At 40.0% G+C, this 24,805-nt stretch overlaps 1 protein-coding gene across 1 annotated transcript in view; it reads left to right on the top strand.

The window, feature by feature from the left end:
• Positions 1-24,805, top strand: part of SPAG16 (sperm associated antigen 16) — a 447,435-nt gene that overhangs the window by 34,824 nt on the left and 387,806 nt on the right. The window contains exon 9 of the mRNA XM_075027914.1: positions 13,541-13,692. Within this exon, the coding sequence (XP_074884015.1) occupies positions 13,541-13,692 (152 nt within the window). The remainder of the gene's footprint in view (positions 1-13,540; positions 13,693-24,805) is intronic.

The following is a 24,805-nucleotide window of genomic DNA, read 5'->3' as shown; positions in this document are numbered from 1 at the left end:
TATAATACCTGCTGGAATAATATCTTTATCTGTATGGTACTATACTACTTCCCTGGTGTTTTGAATAAATGCATAATTATTAAGTTATTTTTCTAACTCCATCAGAAAAAAACCCTAGAACCTCTGCTTTCCTAAGTAAATAAAGCCCATGCTATCACATTCTTTGTGAGCATCACTCCCCCTAATAATTTTGAACCTTTTTCGCAATTGCAGCGACGTTTGACAGTGAGATAAGTCTCAAAGAAACCGGGTTTCTAAAAGACCCCTGAAAAGAGATGATATGATGAAAAAGGGAAACAGTGAGCTCTACCCTCTTTGACAACAGAATATTCACATGAGAAGGGGATGTTGCACCTGCATGAGTGCAGTCATGAGCAGAACTTCAATCAGAGATTGCAGTTTATTTGACATTAGAGGACCCCAAATTTCTCAGCCACATAGGTGACCAGGTATCAAATTATATACCCAGGTGAAGCATTTATTGCAATTAGGACATTTTGTTATATGTTTCTTTAGTGGTTTTTTTTCTAATGTGTTAAAAACCTAAACTTCCTTTTGCACGGGTAGTATACCCCAGGTAAAAAGGCACCAAGTTACCCCAGCTTTTGACAATCAAGCTTCATTAGTTCCCAAGTTCATGGAGTTACTTCCATTGTATAAAAGTCCTGCAGAAAAGACAAGGCTGAGAAGAATAATAGTAGCCACAAACTTTTTTGTTTCTTTTTGGATCTGTAGTTGATTGAAGAGGCTAGCAAGCATTTCCTTGACTATTAAGATGGCTTATTTACTATTAATTGTTGTGGTTTAACCCCAGTCAGCAACTAAGCACCATGCAGCCGCTCACTCACTCCCCCCCACCCAGTGGGATGGGGGAGAAAATCGGGAAAAAAAGAAGTGAAACTTGTGGGTTGAGATAAGAACGGTTTAATAGAACAGAAAAGAAGAAACTAATAATGATAATGATAACACTAATAAAATGACAACAGTAGTAATAAAAGGATTGGAACGTACAAATGATGCTCAGGGCAATTGCTCACCACCCGCTGACCGACACCCCGCCAGTCCCCCAGCGGCGATTCCCCGCCCCCACTTCCCAGTTCCTATACTAGATGTGGTGTCCCATGGTATGGAATACACTGTTGGCCAGTTTGGGTCAGGTGCCCTGGCTGTGTCCTGTGCCAACTTCTTGTGCCCCTCCAGCTTTCTCGCTGGCTGGGCATGAGAAGCTGAAAAATCCTTGACTATAGTCTAAACACTACTGAGCAACAACTGAAAACATCAGTGTTATCAACATTCTTCACATACTGAACTCAAAACATAGCACTGTACCAGCTACTAGGAAGACAGTTAACTCTATCCCAGCTGAAACCAGGACATTAATGCAGACATTTCAACTACCGTCCAGATCTTTGCTACTGCCTGCCTGTTATGAACGTAGCACATTCAGTTTGATTTTTTTCCTTCAAATTCTATCTAATATAGGTTGAAGCAGTTGGTCTCCTAAATTGTCGTGAATTGCTATGAGCACTGGACTGAGATCTAATTATCTGAAAGATGCCTCTCATCCTAGCTCAAGTCTTGGTTTCCATGCAGCAGTGGGATGCTTACATAGCTGAGAAGTCCCTTGGAGCACACCCTACTCCTTTTCTTAAACTACTGTTTAGTTAAGAGCATAGCTGCTTTCATTTCTGGGAGAACCCAAAAGGGTTCTGTAGTCTTACCCAGTGTAAACTAAGCTATGATTTTGTTTTGTACATGAGCAAGTAGCTACTGAACTAATAACTTTTGCAAATATAAACTTCAGATGTGTTAACAGGGTGGAATACTGAAGTACAGGCAGCAAGCCTCTTCAGTGTTCACAGTATCTTTCTGGTATGGGATTCTGATGCCTTTTTTTGTATTTGCCTCCTCAGCAAGGCACATTTCAGGCCCCCAAAATACCTTTCTGTGGCTGTATGTACTGGATATGCTCTGCTGTAGTCTTTAAATCTTGTTACAACTTAAAGTATAAGTTTCTGCCCACTAAAGAGCACAGCTCATTTTCATCCCACTTCAGACAAGGAGGTAGAGAATGGGCTTTTTATTTTCTGTTACTTTAGGGCATATAGCATTCAACTTTTCATTATACTCTGGCTTGAGAATATATAGTCTGGGTTCTTCTCCCATGATAGTGTTTTACAGTAGAGATGCCCCATCTGTCTCTTTTTCATATTACACATAGTTCCATTTGTTGTTTGACTGATTCTAAAAACCCCTCTCTGGCTGTTCACAGTACATGTTTATTCTCCAAAAATCTTCAGAGCACTTTATAAAACCAAAAAGTGACAAGCAGGGGAGCACTTTATCATTAATAATATAAAAACCAAAAAGGTCACTTAGTCTCCAACACCAATTATTAAGCTTACCAGCCACCCATGTGCTTGTACAAGCCTTAATTTGCTACATACCTTGTGCATCATAAATTAAGGGGTATTTCAGTTCATTTCTTTCCAGTACTTTGTCCTCTAATACTACATAATTTTCATTGCCTTTTGTAGGTCATACTCATGTCTCAGTGGGTGATACTGTCTCTTACTCAGATACTTTCTGCTGCCTCTTAAAAGATGGTCATGTCCTGTTGCCTCTTAAATTCTTATTCCTGAGACAGTATAAATGCAACCTTGAGAAGCAAGCAGTGCATAGATACTGGAAAAATGTTTGCTGCATTTCTCTCTAAATTTAAGTTCTTAGTTTGGAACGAACCAGTGCTGTTGGACTTGCAAATCTCTGCTGTAAGGAGACCTACAGCTGCATTTTTTCAGTTGCTGTTTCTTCAGGGCTGACTTTTATGCATTAGTACATTGGTATGTTTTAGTTAGAAGATAATGAACATTCAGACTGGCAAGTTGTCATTTGTCAAGGTAAGATGCCTTTTCTGGCCAGCTGTGTGCTTTCACTGCAGTGCAGAGCATGAAGGAACAAGAATGGCTCTGCCCGGGAGCAGGAGATTGCCTGTCACTGCTCCTAATGCTGCTTCTGTCCCACAATCTGACTTGATTGCAGAACACCTAGAATGCTGGCTTTGGCTAGAGGGCACTGAGAGTGGCTTTTAATTAGTTTTGGATCTGCTGAATTGTTCAAGGTTTTGAACAGTGGCAGTGAGGCACACCCAATCCATTGTGAGTTTGTTTTTTTGTTGGGTTGGGGTTTTGGTTTGTGGTTTTTTTGAGGGTTGGTTTTTTTGAGTTGTATAGTGCATAGTGAAGAACAAAGGGAATCATAGAATCATTTAGGTTGGAAAAGACCTTTAAGATCATCGAGTCCAAGCGTCAACCATGCCCACTAAATCATGTTCTGAAGTGCCTTGTCTATGTGCTTTTTGAATACCTGCAGGAGTGGTGACTCAACCACTTCCCTGGGCAGCCTGTTCCAATGCCTGACAACCCTTTCAGTAAAGAAATTTTTCCTAATGTCCAATCTAAACCTCCCCTGACACAACTTGAGGCCATTTCCTCTCGTCCTATCTCCAGCCACCTGACAGAAGAGATCAGCACCCACCTCACTACACCCCCCCCTCAGGTAGTTGTAGAGAGTGATAAGGTCTCCCCTCAGCCTCCTTTTCTCCAGGCTAAACAACCCCAGCTCCCTCAGCCACTCCTCATAAGACTTGTGCTCCAGGCCCCTCACCAACTTGGTTGCCTTTCTCTGGGCGTGCTCCAGCACCTCAATTTCTTTTCTGTAGTGAGGGGCATGAAACTGAACACAGTACTCGAGGTGTGGCCTCACCTGTGCTGAGTACAGGGGAACAATCACTTCCCTGCTCCTGCTGGCCACACTATTTCTGATACAAGCCAGGATGCCGTTGGCCTTCTAGGCCACCTGGGCACACTGCTGGCTCATATTCAGCCGGCTGTCAACCAGCACCTCCTAGGTCCTTTTCTGCCGGGCAGCTTTCCAGCCACTCTTCCCCAAGCCTATAGCACTGCATGGGGTTGCTGTGACCGACGTGGAGGACCTGGCACTTGGCCTTGTTGAACTTCATACAATTGGCCTCAGCCCATCGATCCAGCCTGTCCAGATCCCTCTGTAGAGTCTTGCTACCCTCAAGCAGATCAGCACTCCCTCCCAACTTGGTGTCATCTGCAAACTTACTGAGGGTTCCACTCGATCCCATCATCCAGATCATTGATAAAGATATTAAACAGAACTGGCCCCAGTACTGAGCCCTGGGGAATACCACTTGTGACCAGCCACCAACTGGATTTAACTCTATTCACCACAACCCTGTGGGCTCGTCCATCCAACCAGTTTTTTTAATCAGTGAAGAGTACACTTGCCCAAGCCATGAGATGCCAGCTTCTCAAGGAGTATGCCATGAGAGACAGTGTCAAAGGCCTTACTAAAGTTGAGGTAGATAACATCCACAGCCTTGCCTTCATCCACTAGGTGGGTCACCTGGTCATAGAAGGAGATCAGATTGGTCAAGCAGGACCTGCCTTTCATAAACCCATGCTGGCTGGGCCTGATCCCCTGGTTGTCCTGAAGCTTCATAGTATGCACAATGAGTTTGCATTGTAAATTTGTATCTGGTGGCTAGCTAGAAAAAAAAAAATTACAGTAGTTAATGTTAATTTTAGGACAACTATTCTGGACTTATTACTTAGGCATTTGATGTAGCAGCTTTCAGCCTGATGCCTTTCAAAAAATTGAAGAGGACAGCGTCCACAATACAGAGCATGTAATTTATTTACTAGGATTTTTTTGCTGTCCCACTGCCAGACTGGTGTTTAGCTTTGCAAACAGTGCTTCGTACACAAATCCTTCAGAAGAAAGTGTTCTTTAGGTGTCTTAAAAATTATTAGAAGTTTAAGTTTTTATTTGCTATTTACTTACCTTGCTTGTTTGAAGTTGATATAAAGGACATTTAATAGTTGGAGAGGAACTAGTTAACAGTTAGGATTAGCACTCAGTCATCTTGTAAAGTGTTTCTCTGTCCCTGCTATGTTCCCTCAGAAGCCAGCTCTGAAAGAAAAGTTGTATTTTGAGTTGAGATTGTTTTTAAAAAGGTTTGGATGTTTCACTTAAGAAGATTTGCATTAAAAACTGGTTCTGTTTTTGTTTTAAATTGGGTCCTCCCTGATGTGGTAGCAAGATCATACACAGAGGGATCTAATTATCAAAGAGAAATAACTGATTTTTTTATTTAGGTTATTGGTGTATATTAACAGAGCACTTGCATCCTTGCTTAGGGATCAAGACACAGTGTTAAGTGGTGCTCTGAAAAAAGACCGCTTTTTCCTGAAGGAATTAAGCAATGTTGATTGTGGCTTGCTTATAAACCTAAGTGAACGCTGCTATAACAACTGGTTCTAAAAACCTGTTATAAAACTGTTACTTGCTCAGTACATTTCTTGTATTTTCTAAAAACAACAGCTGCTTATTTACTACTCAATTATATTCAGAAGTTGAACTCAATGAGTTTCTTTACTCATGGTTGAATTAACTCATTGCTAAGCCTGTTAACTGTGCTTTTCCTTTCCTTGATCTAATGTAATTGCTGTTAGAAGGTCATGTAAAAAGAAATTCAAAATGCACCAGTTAAAGTACTTAAACCTTGTTGTCCCCATTCCATCTACAATGCAGTCTGAATAGAAAATCTGTAAACACAAGCTGTTGAAGTCTTAGTGCAATCGCAACAGTTCTTTAGAATTTGTTTATTTTTTTAATGGTTACTGACTTTTTAAGCCCTTCAACTGTCATAACTCTGTTGGTTTATGTGTCTTTCAAAAGCACCAACAAACAAATGCTCCATGAGCAATGTGCTAGTGGGTAGCAGTTACTGGGTGTGTAGAAAGTGTTTGACACATAAACCAATTTTGCAGTATATGGTTCCTCAGAGAAAATTATTATTCAGGATATCTGTGACAGTAGCTTTAACTTAAAGCAGTGAGAATACAGACGTTTTGTTAGACCAGGCACAGTTCTTTTCATCAGTTTTAGTCAAATTGGGTATCCAGGAAGGTTTTGTGTTTCCTTGATCTGCTTTTTTTTGCCTCAAGAGTGGAGAGGGTGGGTTTTTTCCCCTTTAAGTCAGAAAGTTTGCATTTTGGCATCAAGGTCTTAATAAAACTAGTTTAAAAGAGCAAATATTTAGAAATGCATACTGTGAAGTACATTTGTTTCAGTCGGGATTTTAGCTGTGTAATGTGTTTTTCAATCTGAGATTTTTTCAAAGAACTGGAGAGATATAGGTACCCAAATCCTGTTGGAATTCAGTGTTCAATTCTTTTTCCTGTAGACCCATTGTCCTGGGTTCAGCTGGGGTAGAGTTAATTTTTACAGGAACCTGGGAGGTGGGGGGCATAGCCGGGGCAGCTGACCTGAACTAGCCAAGGAGCTATTCCATACCACGTGACATCATGCTCAGTATATAAATGGGGAGCGGGCTGGGGGGAGTTCTCTTGACTTTCGGTGGGGGAAGTGGCGGAGCGTCGGATTCCAGGTGGTGAGCGGTTGCACTGTGCATTACTCTTTTTGTATACTCTTTCATTAGTACCGTTGTTGTTGTTGTAAACTTTTTTTTGTGTGTTGTCCCAGTAAACTGCCTTTATCTCAACCCTCGAGGTTCCAGTTTTTTTTCTTTTCTCTCTCCTCCATCTCCTCCCTATCCCACCGGAGGAGGGCGGGAGGAGTGAGCGAGCGGCTTCGTGGTCCTTTGTTACCGGCTGGGCTGAAACCGACAGTCCTTTTTGGCACCCAACGTGGGGCACGAAGGGTTGAGATAATGACAGATCTGGCCAGAGTGTGTTGAAACACATTTGTCATATGCATTTCTTATATTAGATAAATAGATATTAGTCACAATGTTGATTCATTTGTTTACATGGTGGCATTTTGTAAGTTCTTATATGCTCTATGTATTGCCTGTAGTTACGTTTCTCATCTCTGGGAGAGTGATTGGGATTATCATTTTGCTGTACTGGGCAATGTCGACTTGTGAAATGATTACATCACTGGTCATGAGGTTAAGCTGGTATCTGTATGAGGCAGTGATATCATTTCCATACTTCGAGCACCTTCTATCAGATTTTATTGGTAATTACACCCAATCCATGGGGAAGTTAGGGGGGGATACTTCCCCCCGTCTGTTCGCCTCCCTTCTCTCCTTCTGACTAATTACAACAGCTTTTGAGAATTTTTAATATCCTTTGGATGCGCAAGCCAGTGTGCTGTTAGTGCTATGCCTCCTGAATATGTTTCAGGTCTTGTTTAGGGCTACAAAAAGGGTCTTTAAGAGTACCCTGGATATTCGTGGGTGGGATGGCACATATCTAGAGAACTTCTCACCTCCAGTGGCTTGGAAGTTCACTCCCGAACAACTACAGAACCCTGATGAAGTGGTAGAATATTTGAAAGAAAAACGCTGTGGCTATCCCAGAGACGTACAACTCACTGCACTGTGCTGGGCCCTGGCCAGTATCTACCAAACACTGCTTGATATTAGGCAGCACCCTCAGGGGGAAAAGGGGGAAAAGATGGAAAACAGGGCAACAAGCATCGTGGCTACCCCAACCCCGACAACAGGCACTGTGGCTACCCCAACCCCGACAACAAATACTGCAGCTAAACCAGAGAATCAACCTGTGCCAGTATCGGTCACCCCTGTACAGAAGAAGAAACACACAAAGAAATCAGTTCACTTAGTGAGAGATGAAGATGAGCCAGGGTCATCGCGAGAACAGGAGGAAGAGGCAGAACCTGAAATAATTACCCGATCTCTATCCATGAGTGAGTTGCGTGACATGCAAAAAGATTTTAGCTGCCACCCAGGTGAGCACATTGTTACCTGGCTGCTCCGGTGCTGGGATAGTGGGGCTAGTAGTGTGGAATTAGAGGGTAAGGAAGCCAAGCAGTTGGGATCTCTGTCTAGGGAAGGGGGCATCGACAAGGCGATTGGGAGAAACACACAAGTCCTCAGCCTCTGGAGTTGACTTCTGTTAGGTGTAAAGGAAAGATACCCCTTCAGGGATGAAGTTACATGTCACCAAGGCAAGTGGACCACCATGGAGAGAGGTATCCAGTACCTGAGGGAATTAGCGGTGCTGGAGGTGATTTATAATGATCCAGAAAATGGGCAGTCACCCACAGATCCAGATGAAGTCCAATGCACACAACCGATGTGGTGGAAGTTTCTACAAAGTGCATAACCAACCTATGCCAACTCATTGGCAGTAATGTCCTGGAAAGAAGGCTATGGACAAACGGTGGATGAATTAGCTGTCCAACTCCGGCAATACGAAGGAAGTCTCTCTTCCTCCCTACGGGCCTGTGTCTCAGCTGTAGAGGAATTGTCCCGAGAGTTCCAGCAATTCAAAGTGGATATGTCCTCCTCCTCACCTGTACAGGCCCGCATCGCAGCTATTGGGAGTAAGCATTCCTCTGCCTAAGAGAGAGGAGAGAGAAAGTACACACGACGGGCTAACCTGTGGTTTTACCTGCGTGACCATGGAGAGGACATGAGGAAGTGGGATGGAAAACCTACCTCAGTTTTGGATGCACGGGTATGGGAGTTGTGAGAAAAAGTCATCAGAACAGAGGATTCTTCTTGGAAAACTGCTGCTCCAGTTTCCCGTGAGCAGTCCCCCAGACGCAGTAGATGGGCCGATCTCATTTCTGATCCTCTTGAAGGGACTTCTGATTCGCGTGTGCGAAAGGTGAGTAACGGATATTCTAACCAGGATTAGAGGGGCCCTGCCTCCAGCCAGGTGGAGGAAAGGGACAACCGAGTCTACTGGACAGTGTGGATTCGATGGCCTGGCACATCAGACCCACAGGAATATAAGGCTCTAGTAGACACTGGTGCACAATGCACCCTGATGCCATCAAGTTATAAAGGGGCAGAACCCATCTGTATCTCTGGTGTGACAGGGGGATCCCAAGAGCTAACCGTATTGGAAGCTGAAATGAGTCTAACCGGGAATGAGTGGCATAAACACTCCATTGCAACTGGCCCGGAGGCCCCGTGCATCCTTGGTATAGATTATGTCGGGAGGGGGTATTTCAAGGACCCAAAAGGGTACCGTTGGGCCTTTGGTATAGCTGCATTGGAGACGGAAGAGATTGAGCAGCTGTCTACCCTACCTGGTCTCTCTCAAGACCCTTCGGTTGTGGGGTTGCTGAAGGTTGAAGAAGAACAGGTGCCAATTGCTACCACAACGGTGCACCAGCGGCAATATTGCACCAACCGAGACTCCCCGATCCCCATCATTAAGCTGATTGGCCAATCAGAGAGCTAAGGAATGATCAGCAAGACTCGCTCACCCTTTAATAGTCCCATATGGCCCGTGAGGAAATCTAATGGGGAATGGAGACTAACAGTAGATTATCGTGGGCTGAATGAAGTCATGCCACCGCTGAGCGCTGCTGTGCCAGATATGTTAGAGCTTCAATATGAACTGGAATCAAAGGCAGCTAAGTGGTATGCCACAATTGACATTGCTAATGCATTTTTCTCCATTCCTTTGGCAGTGGAGTGCAGGCCCCAGTTTGCTTTCACTTGGAGGGGCGTCCAGTACACCTGGAATCGACTGCCCCAGGGGTGGAAACACAGCCCCACTATTTGCCATGGACTGATCCAGGCTGCACTAGAAAAAGGTGAAGCACCAGAGCACCTGCAATACACTGATGACATCATTGTATGGGGCAACACAGCAGAAGAAGTTTTTGAGAAAAGGAAGAAAATAAGCCAAATCCTTTTGAAGGCTGGTTTTGCCATAAAAGAAAGTAAGGTCAAGGGACCTGCGCAGGAGATCCAGTTCTTAGGAGTAAAATGGCAAGACGGGCGTCGTCAGATCCCTATGGATGTGATTAACAAAATAGCAGCTATTTCTCCACCAACTAATAAAAAGGAAACACAGGCTTTCTTAGGTGGTGTGGGGTTTTGGAGAATGCATATTCCAAATTACAGTCAAATTGTAAGTCCTCTCTACCAAGTTACCCGGAAGAAGAACGATTTTAAATGGGGGCCTGAGCAACGACAAGCCTTTGAACAAATTAAGTGGGAGATTGTTCATGCAGTAGCCCTTGGACCAGTCCGGACAGGACAAGATGTTAAAAATGTGGTCTACACTGCAGCTGGGGAGAATGGCCCTACCTGGAGCCTTTGGCAGAAAGCACCTGGAAAGACCCGAGGCCGACCCCTGGAGTTTTGGAGTCGGGGATACAGAGGATCCGAGGCTTGCGATACTCCAACTGAAAAAGAGATATTGGCAGCGTATGAAGGAGTTTGAGCCACCTCAGAAGTGGTTGGTACTGAAACACAGCTCCTCTTAGCACCCCTGCTGCCAGTGCTGGGCTGGATGTTCAAAGGGAAAGTCTCCTCTACACATCGTGCAACTGATGCCACGTGGAGTTAAGTGGGCTGCACTTGATCACACAACGGGCTCGCATAGGAAACCCCAATTGCCCAGGAATTGTGGAAGTGATCATGGACTGGCCAGAAGGCAAAGGTTTCAGAATGTCACCAGAGGAGGAGGTGGCATGTGCTGAAGAGGCCCCGCCGTATAATAAACTGCCAGAAAATGAGAGGCAATATGCCCTGTTCACTGATGGGTCCTGTCGCATTGTGGGAAAACATCGGAGGTGGAAGGCTGCTGTGTGGAGTCTTACACGACTAGTCGCAGAAACTGCTGAAGGAGAAGGTGAATCGAGTCAGTTTGCAGAGGTGAAAGCCATCCAGCTAGCTTTAGACATTGCTGAAAGAGAGAAGTGGCCAGTGCTCTGTCTCTATACTGACTCATGGATGGTGGCAAATGCCCTGTGGGGGTGGCTACAGCAATGGAGGAAGAGCAACTGGCAGCGCAGAGGTAAACCCATTTGGGCTGCCGCACTGTGGCAAGATATCGCTGTTCAGATAGAGAAGCTAGTGGTAAAAGTACGTCACGTAGATGCTCATATACCCAAGGGTCAGGCCACTGAAGAACATCAAAACAACCAGCAGGCAGATCAGGCTGCCAAGATTGAAGTGTCTCAGGTGGACCTGGACTGGCAACATAAGGGTGAGCTATTTATGGCTCGGTGGGCCCATGATACTTCAGGCCATCAGGGAAGAGATGCAACATATAGATGGGCTTGTGATCGAGGGGTGGACTCGACAATGGACACTATCGCACAGGTTATCCATGAATGTGAAACATGTGCTGCAATTAAGCAAGCCAGGTGGTTAAAGCCCCTGTGGTATGGAGGGCGATGGCTGAAATATAAACAGTGGGAGGCCTGGCAGATTGACTATATCACAATCCCACGAACCCACCAAGGCAAGTGCCATGTGCTTACAATGGTGGAAGCAACCACCGGATGGCTGGAAACATATTCTGTACCCCATGCCACTGCCCAGAACACTATCCTGGGCCTTGAAGAGAAAGTTTTATGGCGACACGGCACCCCAGAAAGAATCAAGTCGGACAACAGGACTCATTTCCGAAACAACCTCATAGACACCTGGGCCAAAGAACATGGCATTGAGTGGGTATATCACAACCCTTATCATGCACCGGCCTCCGGAAAAATCAAACGATACAATGGACTGTTAAAGACTACATTGAGAACAATGGGGGGTGGAACTTTCAAACATTGGGATACACATTTAACAAAAGCCACCTGGTTAGTTAATACTAGAGGATCTGCCAATCGGGCTGGCCCCGCCCAACCAAGACTTCCACATACTGTAAAAGGGGATAAAGTCCCTGTAGTGCGCATGAGGAGTATGTTAGGAAAGACAGGCTGGGTTAGTCCTCCCTCAAGCAGAGGCAAACCCATTCAAGGGGTTGTTTTTGCTCAGGGTCCTGGGTACACCTGGTGGGTGATGCAGAAGGATGGGGAAGTTCGATGTGTGCCTCAAGGGGATTTGATTTTGGGAGAGAATAGCCAGTGAATTAGGCTGTATGATATTTAAGTACTAAATAACCTGCCAATGTATGTCATTGTATCTATAGCGTCTATATGCCGTATAAGGGTATTACTGTAAGAATTACCCAAATGACTGAAGGATGGACTTTGAAACTGAGCCAAGTACACAGTGATAGAACTTGAACTGGCGCCCAGCAATTTCCTCAAGATCAATATCTTCGACCTGCAGACCAAGGGTGTGGGTTGCACCAAATGTACCAGCCACAAGTTCCAGAGGCAGCATACAACAACCTAACACCTCACACCATCTCTCTTATCCTGAAGAACTGTTACAACAGATGGAGCCCCAAAGTCATGGACTAAATAAAATTGATGGACATGTTAGAGGGATAGCCCATTGACTAAGGGAATACTGTTTGTGTGTGTGTGTGAGGAGGGTGACCATATACTTATATATATAAGACAAGGAAAGTGGTAGTGGTTGATTGGAAAATGTGAGATCTGGGCATGATGTAGATGGTATAGAATAAGGGGTGGATAATGTCCTGGGTTCAGCTGGGATAGAGTTAATTTTTACAGGAACCTGGGAGGTGGGGGGCATAGCCGGGGCAGCTGACCTGAACTAGCCAAGGAGCTATTCCATACCACGTGACATCATGCTCAGTATATAAATGGGGAGCGGGCTGGGGGGAGTTCTCTCGACTTTCGGTGGGGGAAGTGGCGGAGCGTCGGATTCCGGGTGGTGAGCGGTTGCACTGTGCATTACTCTTTTTGTATACTCTTTCATTAGTACCGTTGTTGTTGTTGTAAACTTTTTTTTGTGTGTTGTCCCAGTAAACTGCCTTTATCTCAACCCTCGAGGTTCCAGGTTTTTTTTCTTTTCTCTCCTCCATCTCTTCCTTATCCCACCGGAGCGGGGCGTGAGGAGTGAGAGAGCGGCTTCGTGGTCCTTTGTTACCGGCTGGGCTGAAACCACGACACCCATGTACATACTGCAACAAGATACAGGGATTACAAGGGACTGTATTCAGATGTGTGAGCTGCCAATACAAAGACTGTCAGAGAACAGTATCCTTTCTGCCAGATCATTGTACAGTAGTCCACATGTGCTATACTGTTCCTTGTGTGTCTTTCAGCCTATTCTGATGCTTTACAACTATGCTACCTGCTTAAGATTTCTTTGCTGAGTTACCTATTTGTAAGTAATTCCTTGTTTAAAAGGTGGGTTGGGAGGAAGTGCAGGGAAGCAAGAGGGAATGGAGGCTGTAAATCAGAATAATGCATCGGTGGTAGATACTGTATAGGATGCAGTGAGATGATGTTTCTTCTGGCTCTGATGGAAAAGAAGAACTGCATCCATTTTACTGTGACTCTCCTGTACTGCAAGATTCAAAATCATTGCTGCATTTGGGGGGCAAAATCTAGCGTACTATTAGGTAAGCTGAAATAGATCACACCAAAACAATTTGCAGAGCAGTTATATGTAGTCTTGGAATACTTTACAGGGATGGCACAGTAGCCTGAATATCTTCTTATGAAGTGGTGTTTCTTTTAGAATTTCACATGTCTAGCTAATGTTAAGTAAAGAGAGATCTTCTATAAGAGTGAGTAAAAAATGCATTCTGATGATATTTTTGTTGGTTTTATTTTATAGCAGGCCATGACTGTCGAAGGAAGAAAGGGTTGGAAGGCCCCACCCAGAAAGCTCTTCAGGAAGCCAAGCAGCAAAAAATCCTTGATGCTGAAAGCTCTTCATATGATCCAGTCAAAGATGCAGAGAAGGAGATAGGCAAGAGATATCCAAAGGTATGCAGCGTTCTTTCTCAGTATCTAATCCAAAGTACACTTTAAACTTTTACTAAGCTGGTGGTGAAAGATACTTGTCCAACGTGACTGAAAGAAGTCATGCTTAGTAAAAATAAATAGGACAGGTAGGTAACAATTTTGGTTTTTGCTTTTTTTTTTTAATACAAGTTTCTATTGCAATTAATTTTTCAGGCAATAATAGGAACTCTGATTAGTTGAAGCTAGCAAGCTACTTTTCAAGAGCCTGACGTAGTCACACTGCAGAGGAAGAGCAGTGGCTATAAAGGCTTGTTGCTCTGTTATGTTTCTTTTGTAACTGGAGAAATCCTGACGTATTCCATAGCGCGTGCAAACTTTTCAAGCATTTCAACCTGTCTGTTTCAGCTGGGTCTAAAAGGTATGACATTTGGGAGACTAAGGGCAAAAAATTGGTGATTTCTTAATAGTCAATGAAAGTTTCTAAACTTAGGATACCAAAGGTGTGTTGCTGTTTCAGTTTGGAAGTTGTGCAAAATCAAAATTAATTCCTGACTGATTTTTTTTTTTTTTTAAATTGTTGAAAGGAACTTTTTTTCTTCACTTACTTTATTCTACTTGGTTTATTTATTGAGGTTGCGTTTTGGGACTATATAACAGTGCTTTTTATTTTTCCAAATCAAGGTAAACCTTCTAATACCTAAAATTTCTTAAGCTCTTAGAACTGTTACACTGGCCTATTTTTGTTTGAGAACCACAGTTAGAGTTTAAACTGTATTTTTTGAGAAGAAAAAAACCTCTCTTTAATTTACATTGATGTAGTCAGAATCAGCTTCAGTCTTTCCTTTCTCTGTCTCCACAAGAATATGACCATAGTGATTTATTTTTTGTATGTTTCTATCTGGTTTTGCAAGGGCATTTCCTCTATCTGACACTGGCAACGCACCTCTCCTCTGACGAACATACCATTTTATTTCTGTTTTCATCCCTTTTCATGCTCCTGAACCTCCAAATAAAAAAACATAAATATATGTTCAGTTGCTTTCTGAAATACTTCTCACCACATATTGGAAATAATTCTCTGTACTGTCTTCCCACCTATTAGTATCTGAGTATTACTGAGGCACCTGCCAGTCAGTCCATCTCTACCTTCCCTGTTTTTCATTCAGTGGTTAGAAACTTCCATCTTAGACTCTTATAGGTTTCTCTTCTTTTCATTTTGACTTGTGATCAAATGAGTTTATCTTGGCTTATGAAATCTTATTTTTTTCTACCTATTTCTACTGAAGTCATCAGGATTTTTATAGTAAACTTCAGTGGAGTTATGCTTCACCCCCAGAATATATAAGCTCTACACAGGTAGTATGTCTGTCTGGTTCTTTCTTGTTCTTTGAAATTCATGAGCACTGTTAGTTGACTGGTTCTGGCCAGCATCTGTGTTTCTGCACATCTTATGTTTCCCAAATGAGTCTTACCAGAGACCCTGATGTCTTTATTTAATCAGTGGATTAGAAAACTGGAGTAGCTCCAGAAATAAGACATCAGAAATTATGGGCATGTTTGAATGTACTAGATTTTACCATGGCTAAGCAATAATCTAAAACTTTAGGTATGAGACTAACACCTTTTCCAACAATGGATAAATACCTTTTTTTCACTTCACATTTCCTGGATCTATTATTTCTAATTATTTCCTTTCCCCTGACAAAGAATGCTACCTTCTATACTGCATGTGAATTGTCTTATTTCTTAGGCTGTTAGAAATAAATGGCAGGGGGAATGATGAGTCTGTAGAGGGTGAAGGGGTGAGTTAAAATTGTGTTTAAAACAAAGTGTCCTGGTTTCAGCTGGGATAGAGTTAATTGTCTTCCTAGTAGCTGGTACAGTGCTATGTTTTGAGTTCGGTATGAGAAGAATGTTGATAACACACTGATGTTTTCAGTTGTTGCTAAGTAATGTTTAGTCTAAAGTCAAGGATTTTTCAGCTTCTCATGCCCAGCCAGCAAGAAAGCTGGAGGGGCACAAGAAGTTGGCAGGGGACACAGCCAGGGCACCTGACCCAAAGTGGCCAACAGTGTATTCCATACCATGTGACGTCATATTTAGTATATAAACTGGGGGGAGTAGGGGCGGGGCGAATCGCTGCTTGGGGACTAACTGGGTGTCGATCAGTGGGTGGTGAGCAATTGCCCTGCGCATCATTTGTACATTCCCATCCTTTTATTATTACTGTTGTCATTTTATTAGAGTTATTGTTGTCATTAGTTTCTTCTTTTTTGTTCTATTAAGCTGTTCTTATCTCAACCCACAAGTTTTACTTTTTTTCCCGATTTTTCTCCCCCAACCCACTGGGTGGGGGGGGAGTGAGTGAGCGGCTGCATGGTGCTTAGTTGCTGGCTGGGGTTAAACCACAACACAAAGATACTCACAGAACTCTGTCCTGTATAGCACATTTGTTGAACTGCAATTCTAATCTATATTATTTTATTAAAATAGTGCATTCTGACTCAACAGCTTAGTTGTCTGAGTATTTCTTCTAGTGAAAGGGGTTAGGTATAAATGAGTGCTTTGCCTTCCTTAGATCATTTTCTGATACTTGGAATCAAACTTGTGTGATGCCTCATCTCCTTTGACCTATATCAAAAGATCTTTTAAATTCTGCCATGTTTTATGTGACTTACATTCCTTCTTGCAATGATTCAACATGGCAATGACTTTATTGAAGAATGTACCATAAATAATAGTCTTGTTCTCATTTACAATAATAAAAATAACACTTTACATTTTTTTTTTGGGGGGGGGGCAAAATTGATTTACACATATTCAGATTAAGATTACACTTCATTTAAATTCTCTTTATACCATAAAGGAAGTAAGAGTCAGACCATAAATTGGTCAGTTCCATGGAGTTCAGGTGAGGAATATATAGAAGAAATAAATGCAATTAAAAATCCTGTATTGAAACAGTGCATTTATGACAAAATAGAGAAAAAGAAAACAGAAAATATGGGAAATCTAGGTAAAATTCACTGTCAAATATTGTTTAACTCTTTTCAGTAAATGTAAGTAAACATTTAAAGTTTACAAAAGGTCAGAGTGAACAGTTTACCCTATTTTAAAATTTAGGCATTTGGATTATATCACGTTCAGTAAAAAGCAAATATATTGTCATGAAATTCTATCCTTGAGACAAAATCATAAATGTTTGTATTAACTGTACTGTTACATAGGAGTGAACTATGGTGATGAAAATGATTTAAGATCTTTTCTGTGTCTTGTAGCTAAACAATGACCTAACAAAAGCCTGTGCTTACTTTTAAGTAGATGCAAATATGACTCATAGCTGAGCTAGAACATTTACTTCAAGGACAGACATATATTGTGTTATCGTAATATCCTGTAAAAGCTGACATGTAATTTAAAACCTAGGGTCCCTTTGATATGAATTTTGTCAGTGAAAAAGCAACGGGTATTTTTTGGAGAGAGAACGTATTCTCCTGATTTTAAAATCTTTGTTACAAGACTCAATTAAACTATATGGTAACAGGCAATTAAGCTAAACTGTTTACATATCTACCCCTTAGTAAGCCAGTATCAATAGCATACATATTCTTAGATTAAGAATATGCATAGAGTATTGCTTTAAACATTTAAATTAATTAAAATACACTCACAGGTCATTAAAATTGTAGAGAACCTTTGATAATGTGATTTTTCATTATCCTGCTGAAATACACTTTTCCTATTTTTATAACTTTATTCTCTCAGGTTCCTCACAGAGTACATTCTATTTGCTTTTATTATTTATTAGAAGGGTGATTGCAGCTTCTTTATTTTTGGTAAATTCTATTTCCACATATAATGTATTACAACACAATTTAAATTTCTGAAGTTTTATTTGGTGTAAAACTTATCAAAAGGTGCATTGGACATTTCTGGAGTCAATGGATTATCTGTTCCTGTGGAACAGCTTTTCAAATTATGGCCAATGGTATATTAAAAAAATACAGAAGTAAAATCCAATGATCATACAAACATAGTTTTTGTAATTAATAAGACTTTGGGTCGAAATATCACATATATGCATGTATAACCCCAAGTTTCTCCTCAGTTCTACGGAAGAAAGTATACAAAATTTAGAAGAACTACTGTTTCAGTGCTCTCCAACAGAAGGGAAGCTAAAACCAAATCATTACTTAATCAGATTATTGAGCTTGAATATAAGTTAATACAAGCATATTGGGACAGAATCGGAAAGATGAGGTCCCAAAAGAGTTAGGAAGGGTCATAAATGAAATAGGCAATCATTTTGTGTTTGTAGTAAGGTTGCTAAGAAAGCACTGATTTGATATTCAGTACAGAGAAGATGACTGACAGATAATACAGGGAATACTTATTTCTGCAGTCCTTCACTGGTATAGTAAAACTTCAAATAGATAGCTAAGAAAATTAATACGGGTTACAAAGCTATAAGACCTCAGTCTAGAGAAGGTAAAAGAAGATACAATGTCTGTATTTCAAATAAGATAAAAAGTAAAAGCTAAGAAATTGTAGACTAGACAGTATAACTTAAATTCCCAAGGAAATTTGTAATGAATAAATGAAACTTTACTGAACTCTGAAAGAAACCAGGAAAAGAAGTAACTGTGAAAACGGATTTGCAAGGAAAAAGTGTTTCAATCCAGTTTAAATTGCATCCATAACAGGATAAGAGGTCTCACGGATAGAAGAGGAGCAGTAAATTTAACTTTATCTTATTCTTAAGATATAAGAGCTCTTATGTTTTTAATAAGGCTTTGGATACTGTCTCACAGCTCATTCCTATTAGCAGCTGTGGAAATCTGGCCTGACAGAAATTTTCCTAAATTAATGGAAAGCAGATTGGAATGGCAACATGCAGATATATTGAATAGGCTTTTGCTGGGATATGTTGTCATTAATGATCTGGAAAATAGAACAGAAAATATGCTGACTAAACTTGCAGACCAAGTGAACTGGGTTTGGTGGGGGTGAAACAGCAAGCACAATTGAGGATAGGAGTATGATTCAAAACTTGACCTATTGGCTAATTGGTCTAAGGAAATAACATGCAATGTAAGAAAAGGTACAAAACTCTACCTTAAAAAAAATGATCAAATGTATAAGTACAGAGCAAGAAGATAAAGAGTTGATCAAATAGCTTTTATTTAGAATAGACTCTAGGGTTTGTTGTATAAAGCAAGCTTAGCATGAGTCAACAATGACATAATATTGCAGAACAGCTGAACACCACACTGCAGAGTAAACCAGGAATATTGTATGGAGAATTGGAATATTCCTCTTGATTTGTTCAGTTGGCATGTAGCTTTGGCTGCAGTATTGTGTTCAGTTTGATCAAAGCTTTTCAGGAGACAAGTGGAGCATCTACAATAGAGCAATAAGAATGATTAGAAGTCTATGAAACACAGCTGTCAAAGAAAAGGTGAAAAGTGAAATTGTGTAGTCTACAGAAAAGAACACTAAGGTGATACAGGATATGTTCTTAAAATCTAACAGAATTCTTTTAAAAAAACCCCGAAACCACAAACAAACAACAAAAAACCTGTTAGAACAAGAAGTAATAAAGTAGAAATCCAATAAGAAAGATTCAGATTACATATTAAACAAAATTTATGGCAGTAAATATAGTGAAGCACTGGAATAGACTGCCTAGGGGAGGTTTTGTCATTGGAACAGGATAGACAGGTTTTTCTGAGGAATAATATAGGTGCGGTGTCCCCTTGGGAAAGGGGATGCACTACTGGTTGACCAGCAGAGGATTTGTTTAGCTGTCATTATTAGTTTGATTTTCCCCACAAAATAGTACTTAAGGGAAGAAGCTTTCTGCCTTGCACTAAAATAGCAGGCCACTTTTACCCTTCTATTAAAGAATAGCAGTATCAAAATAAGTTTTTATAATTCCCATTAGACTTGATGGCTGGGGAAAGGGGAAGGACTCAACAGTAGTGCCTGCAGATAGGAAAGCATTCAGAAGATATGCCAGTCAGCAAATGAGTATTTGTGAACTGATGAGCGTGACTGTGGCTCTAGAACAAGTACAGCATGTGCAGCTTCTTGTGCAGTGGGGCTGTCATCAGATACACAGTGGGAGCCGGCATTATTGCGGTGATAGTGGATATTAAGCAGCAAAGAATATGTATCTTTAGAATTTGATGCCTCTCTGCTTCTACTTACGGAATTAATGTCCTGTGACTCAAATGTTAAGAATATGGTCCAAGAATAACTGGACATAAGCTAAAAAGCGTTCTTTAGTTGATTTTGATGGAATTTAGTTTAAAAGAATTACATATTTTGTTAGGTAACATTTTATTTTTTTAAAAACTCCTACTATAGACTTGAAAATGGTGAAAACTTTTTTTTAGATGAAGTCCATGCTTTTGTTTTATTTTGTGTGTGATATTCTGTATGTAATAGATGATGTGATGATGGCTTTAGTTTTAGGCTTTGTGTGAACGTGTGTTTGACAGACATACATGGAGAAAATAAGAAAATGTTTAAGAATGTTAGCTACAAATAAAGCTGTATAGAAAAAAAAATTCATACAACTGCAAGAAAAATTTATAAAAGACAACATGGATATAATTTTCCATCCATCATTGCAGCTTTGTTAAATCAAGACACCCAAAGCCATGCATTTCTACAAATAGATTGTTTGATATTTGAAGGCATTGGTACTTGACAAAATTACCTTGCAGAGCATCCAAAGAGTTTCTTTGTGCTAAAGAACATTGCTTATTTTGAGTCATTACTTGCTGCTAAGAATAATAAAATAACAGGCCCCCAAGACTGAAAACAAATACAGAAGAATGTTGGAAAGTAAAATGCATTTGATCCTAATTCTAATTGCAGATATGCTTTGCATATTCATATACTGCTTTCTGTAGTTGAGTGTAAATAGTAACAGATTTTAGAAAAATAGCCAGTCTTTTGTGAGACTGTGAATCTCACTCTTGCTATAATTATTTGCAAGAACTGCTGATAATAAATTGCTACTTTTTAAATGCAAATGCTTTTATTTCCTGGAAAATGGACCTACTGAAATTATATTTAATTTAAGAAAAAACCTTTGAAAGTTACTGAGAAAATGTAAAAAATATAAAGAATTTATATATTAAAAAAAGATTTTAAAATATTTGTTTTTCTTTATTTTTATTGATAGCTGTTGCTGTTGCTGTCTTTCTCAGTACGGACAGCCCTGTCAAATGGGGAGAGCTGGGAAATGTGCTGTGCATAAGGGTTTCCTTTATCCCACAGGAGTTCCTGCAATGCTTTCCCTAGCCTCCATACAAAGCGTGCCCAGCAGGTAGCAGAATGATGCCTGTACAACTATTAGTAATGTCAGCATTGTTTGGCCTTTGAGACCATAATTGAGTAATTTCATTAACTCTGGAATAATGCTTTGTTTTCCCTTTAATTAAAGTGTAAGGACCTTAAAATTTCTCTTGGAAATCGTTTGGGAATTTTGGAGTGGTGAAGGAGGAGAATGGTTTAGTTGTGCTTGTTCCTTCACTAACAAATGTGCAGTGCTTACAGCACACTTTTTGAAGCATGCTAGGTGAAATGCCATCAAATGGGATTCTGCCAGTACAACTTCTCTCTGTAACTGTGCAATTGTAATGCTCTTTTGAATGTTTAACTTTTGCCAAGGTCTCTATTCTTTTAAAGGAAAGAGAAATCACTAAGTATCATTAGGCTGTACTGCACAAGACATATATAGCAGTGCACCCTTGGTTGGATATATTGATTATGATGTTATTGATGCAAAATTCATTACACTTGAAAAATGTTGATTGTTTTTAAGAAGGGATTTTTTTGTGTGTGTGAGAGGAAAAATCTAAATTCCACAGAAGTCTATTTCCAATTATAATTCTTCAGTTTTTTAAGGTCTGTTGCTTAACAAAAAATGTATAATGCAAGAAGTGGGAAGAGTTATATAATAATTCTGGAACCCTCTATACATAGTTTTAGTTCCCAATACAACAAAAACAATGATCTGCTTTGGTATTTTTGGGTGTTGATAAAATACATGTAAAAGTGTTAATTGTAATTGATAATACAATTGCAAGTCAAAATGTTCAGAAAGGTAAATGCATTTGAACTGGGGAAATAATGACCACTCTATATTTAAAGAAATATTCTTCCAGAAGAAACATTTGCAATATAAAATTTAGCAGTTAACTTGCATTAGTGTCCAGGGATGTGGTTAAAAGGAAGGGCAATATGTGAACTACTGCATGATATACTTACCCCCCGAAAAGTAGATTAAATGAGGCCAAAGTTAACAATACTAATTGTTTTTTGTTTTTCTGTTTTAATGTAGTTCAGCTTAAATTATTTATGCATAAAACTAGATCCCTTTCAAATTACTGAAATGTGACTGAAATATGAAATAAGCACTCAGACCCCTAAAATCTGGAAGGAAGGGCTCAGGTGCTCACGAACTGTGGTATTTATATTTTAAATTAGCTATTCTATACTAAGTTATGGACTTTGGTGTTTCAATCTTTTTTCCCAATATTTAAACAAAGCCTTTGCATATGTAAACATGACTTTAAGGAAAATGAAATTCAACATTAGCATTTAGTTTTCATGGTAACAAATCTCTCTAACATACCATAAGTACTCTGGCAGGAACATGCAGTTCTCATCATGTTCAGGGTTGTTTGTCTTGTATATTCAAACAGTACTTCTGGGAGTAGAAAGTAAAGTCTTAATTGTTTTTGTTTGAATACAATGAAATGAAATAAAATGTTAAGGCTGTATTCCAAACAGCTTATGAATTAATAATCAGACAATTTCCTCCAGAAAATTTAATCATTTTCCATTGGAGTGTCACATACTATGAAGATAATGGATCACAGGACTCTTCATAACTGGATTTCCAGTTCAAATCTAGGCTTAACAGGTTTGATCATGGTTAAAACTAGTTGTATAATCATGGATTTGTTGATCTTATCTTCTCTTACATTCAATAACCAAAGTGAAATCTCTGTCAGCAGGAAGACTGAGTTCTGACAGAGTACTAAAAACTTATGATCTCCATAGTCTTCAGGAGAAACATGACCGGGATGGAGAGAAGCTATTGTTGGCCTTTCTGTGTTGTCTGAGATCCTATCAAGTTGCTGCCCTCTACCCCCATTTATACTTTCTTTGTCCTTAACACCAGCTCACTTTATACAGATCACTGAACAATTGTCGGATGTTAACACCTTCCCTTCTGTCAGTAAGGGTTTTGCTTTCCTGAGGAAAGGTTCCTTGGTGAAGGATTTCTGCTGGAAACTAACCTGTAATGATGTATATACAGGTGGGGTTTTTATGCCAGTGGAACAGAAATAATTTCACAGAGTGATGTTTAGACGATAAAGGTGGATCAAATCTGCTGCTGTTAAATGCAACCACTTGTGTAAAGCACAACTGCTAAACAGCATACCCTCTACAACAGACAACAATTTTGTGGACACATTAAGAATGTTTTCATGTTGTATTGCTAAAGTATTTGGTTTTTTATATAAGTGCAGTATAATGTCTTCCTGCGGAGTTTGGCTGTGATCTGTCTGAGCTTTGTCTTTGGGGGAAAAAGCACAATGTATTTTTTTGTACTCAAGTGGTTTCACCATCTGATCTAAAAGAACACTTTTTTTTCTGTTTTCTTTCAGTCCTCCTTTTTTCTCCCTAACAGCTATCCTTCTCTTTCCTACTTCTACTCTCTTTGCAAATACTCTGAATTCTTCAACTGAGGTGGTGAATTAAAAAGTTATTTACACAAGTTTGAAAGTCTAGTATAATATTCTGTTACTCAAAACCCAGGCCAAAACATGCTGAAGTGATAGCAATATTACCATATACTCAGTGGACGGCTTCAGTTTACAAGTCTCTTGTATACTTTGCAACAGTTTTCTGTATTTAGGTTTACAAGTTTTTATCATCTTGTGTATATACAATTCAGAAAATGTGCTATATATTGTAAATCATCCAAAGCAGGTCAGCCAATCAGATATTTAATTTACTACACATCTGAAGCTGCTTTTAATTTTGCAGGAATGCTTCACTCATGGTAGAAAGCAAACCTACCCAATATTTCTGTAGCACCCGTAAATAAATTGTTCTCTTGAAGCTATACCGCAAAAACTGAGATTGTTTGCTGTGATTTAAATCTGTTAAAAGCATTTTCCACAAATTTTTATAGGTTAAAAAATAAAAGAACAAATAAACAAGAAAAAAATCACTATGCATAGTGTTTTTAAAAATTTAGTCAAGTGTACCAGTGGTATTTGTTAATGTGAAAATTCTTTCTGTACACTATATTTCCACACTTCTGATGTAGGCGGATTTTTTTTTTTTAAATCTTGTTTAGAATACTTAGCTCTTGTAGCTAATTTAGGAGCAATGCATATAGCTGTGACATCTCTCAGTTGTTTATATATATATTTTTCAAGCCCATAGCCTAAAAAAAAAAGGCCATAAAAGGATGTTTGTAATAGTAAAGAAATTCACAAGCCTCCTTACTCACACTTCATGTAAAAATTGTTGCTATGCTATATGGTGTACGTGCCCTGGCTTGGACCTAGCAGATAAAATGATCAGAAAGAGCAGTGCATATCCATGTTAATGTAATAGTTAGGGAGAATACCCCAATTATGTGTTTCAGCATAGATCACAGGGTTGGTTAACGTGAAGATACTGTGCTTGGTTTTGCATTATTACAAGTAAAAAAAATAGTAATGAAGATAGAGATGAAATAGGAGCTGGTTTTACTTTTGAATATTATACTTTGGGAAGAAAAAAAATCCTCCTTCTGAGTGTATTTTACTTGGAATTTCTGATATACGGTTAGTTGTTAAGTGATTGTTTTTGTCCAAACATTAATAGTAATTAGAAAGAGGTGTTCTCTTGAGTTCCAGGTTGTAAGGCTTTGGCAACTTTTTCTTCTGCTGCTCCTGTTCTGTTGTTGACTAAACTTCCCTTGTTCTGATCTTGCCTCTCCAGCTTCTCTTCTGTTTTGCAAACTAATAGTTCATGGCCAATTTTTGCCTGCCACCAAAGCTTTGAACAACCAGTATTATGTAGACTTGCTTTGATCTCAAAAATCCACCCAGGC

Source organism: Buteo buteo, chromosome 5 (assembly GCF_964188355.1).
Source record: "Buteo buteo chromosome 5, bButBut1.hap1.1, whole genome shotgun sequence".
Classification (NCBI taxonomy): Eukaryota; Metazoa; Chordata; class Aves; order Accipitriformes; family Accipitridae; genus Buteo; species Buteo buteo.
This window is presented reverse-complemented; position numbering and strand designations above follow the sequence as displayed.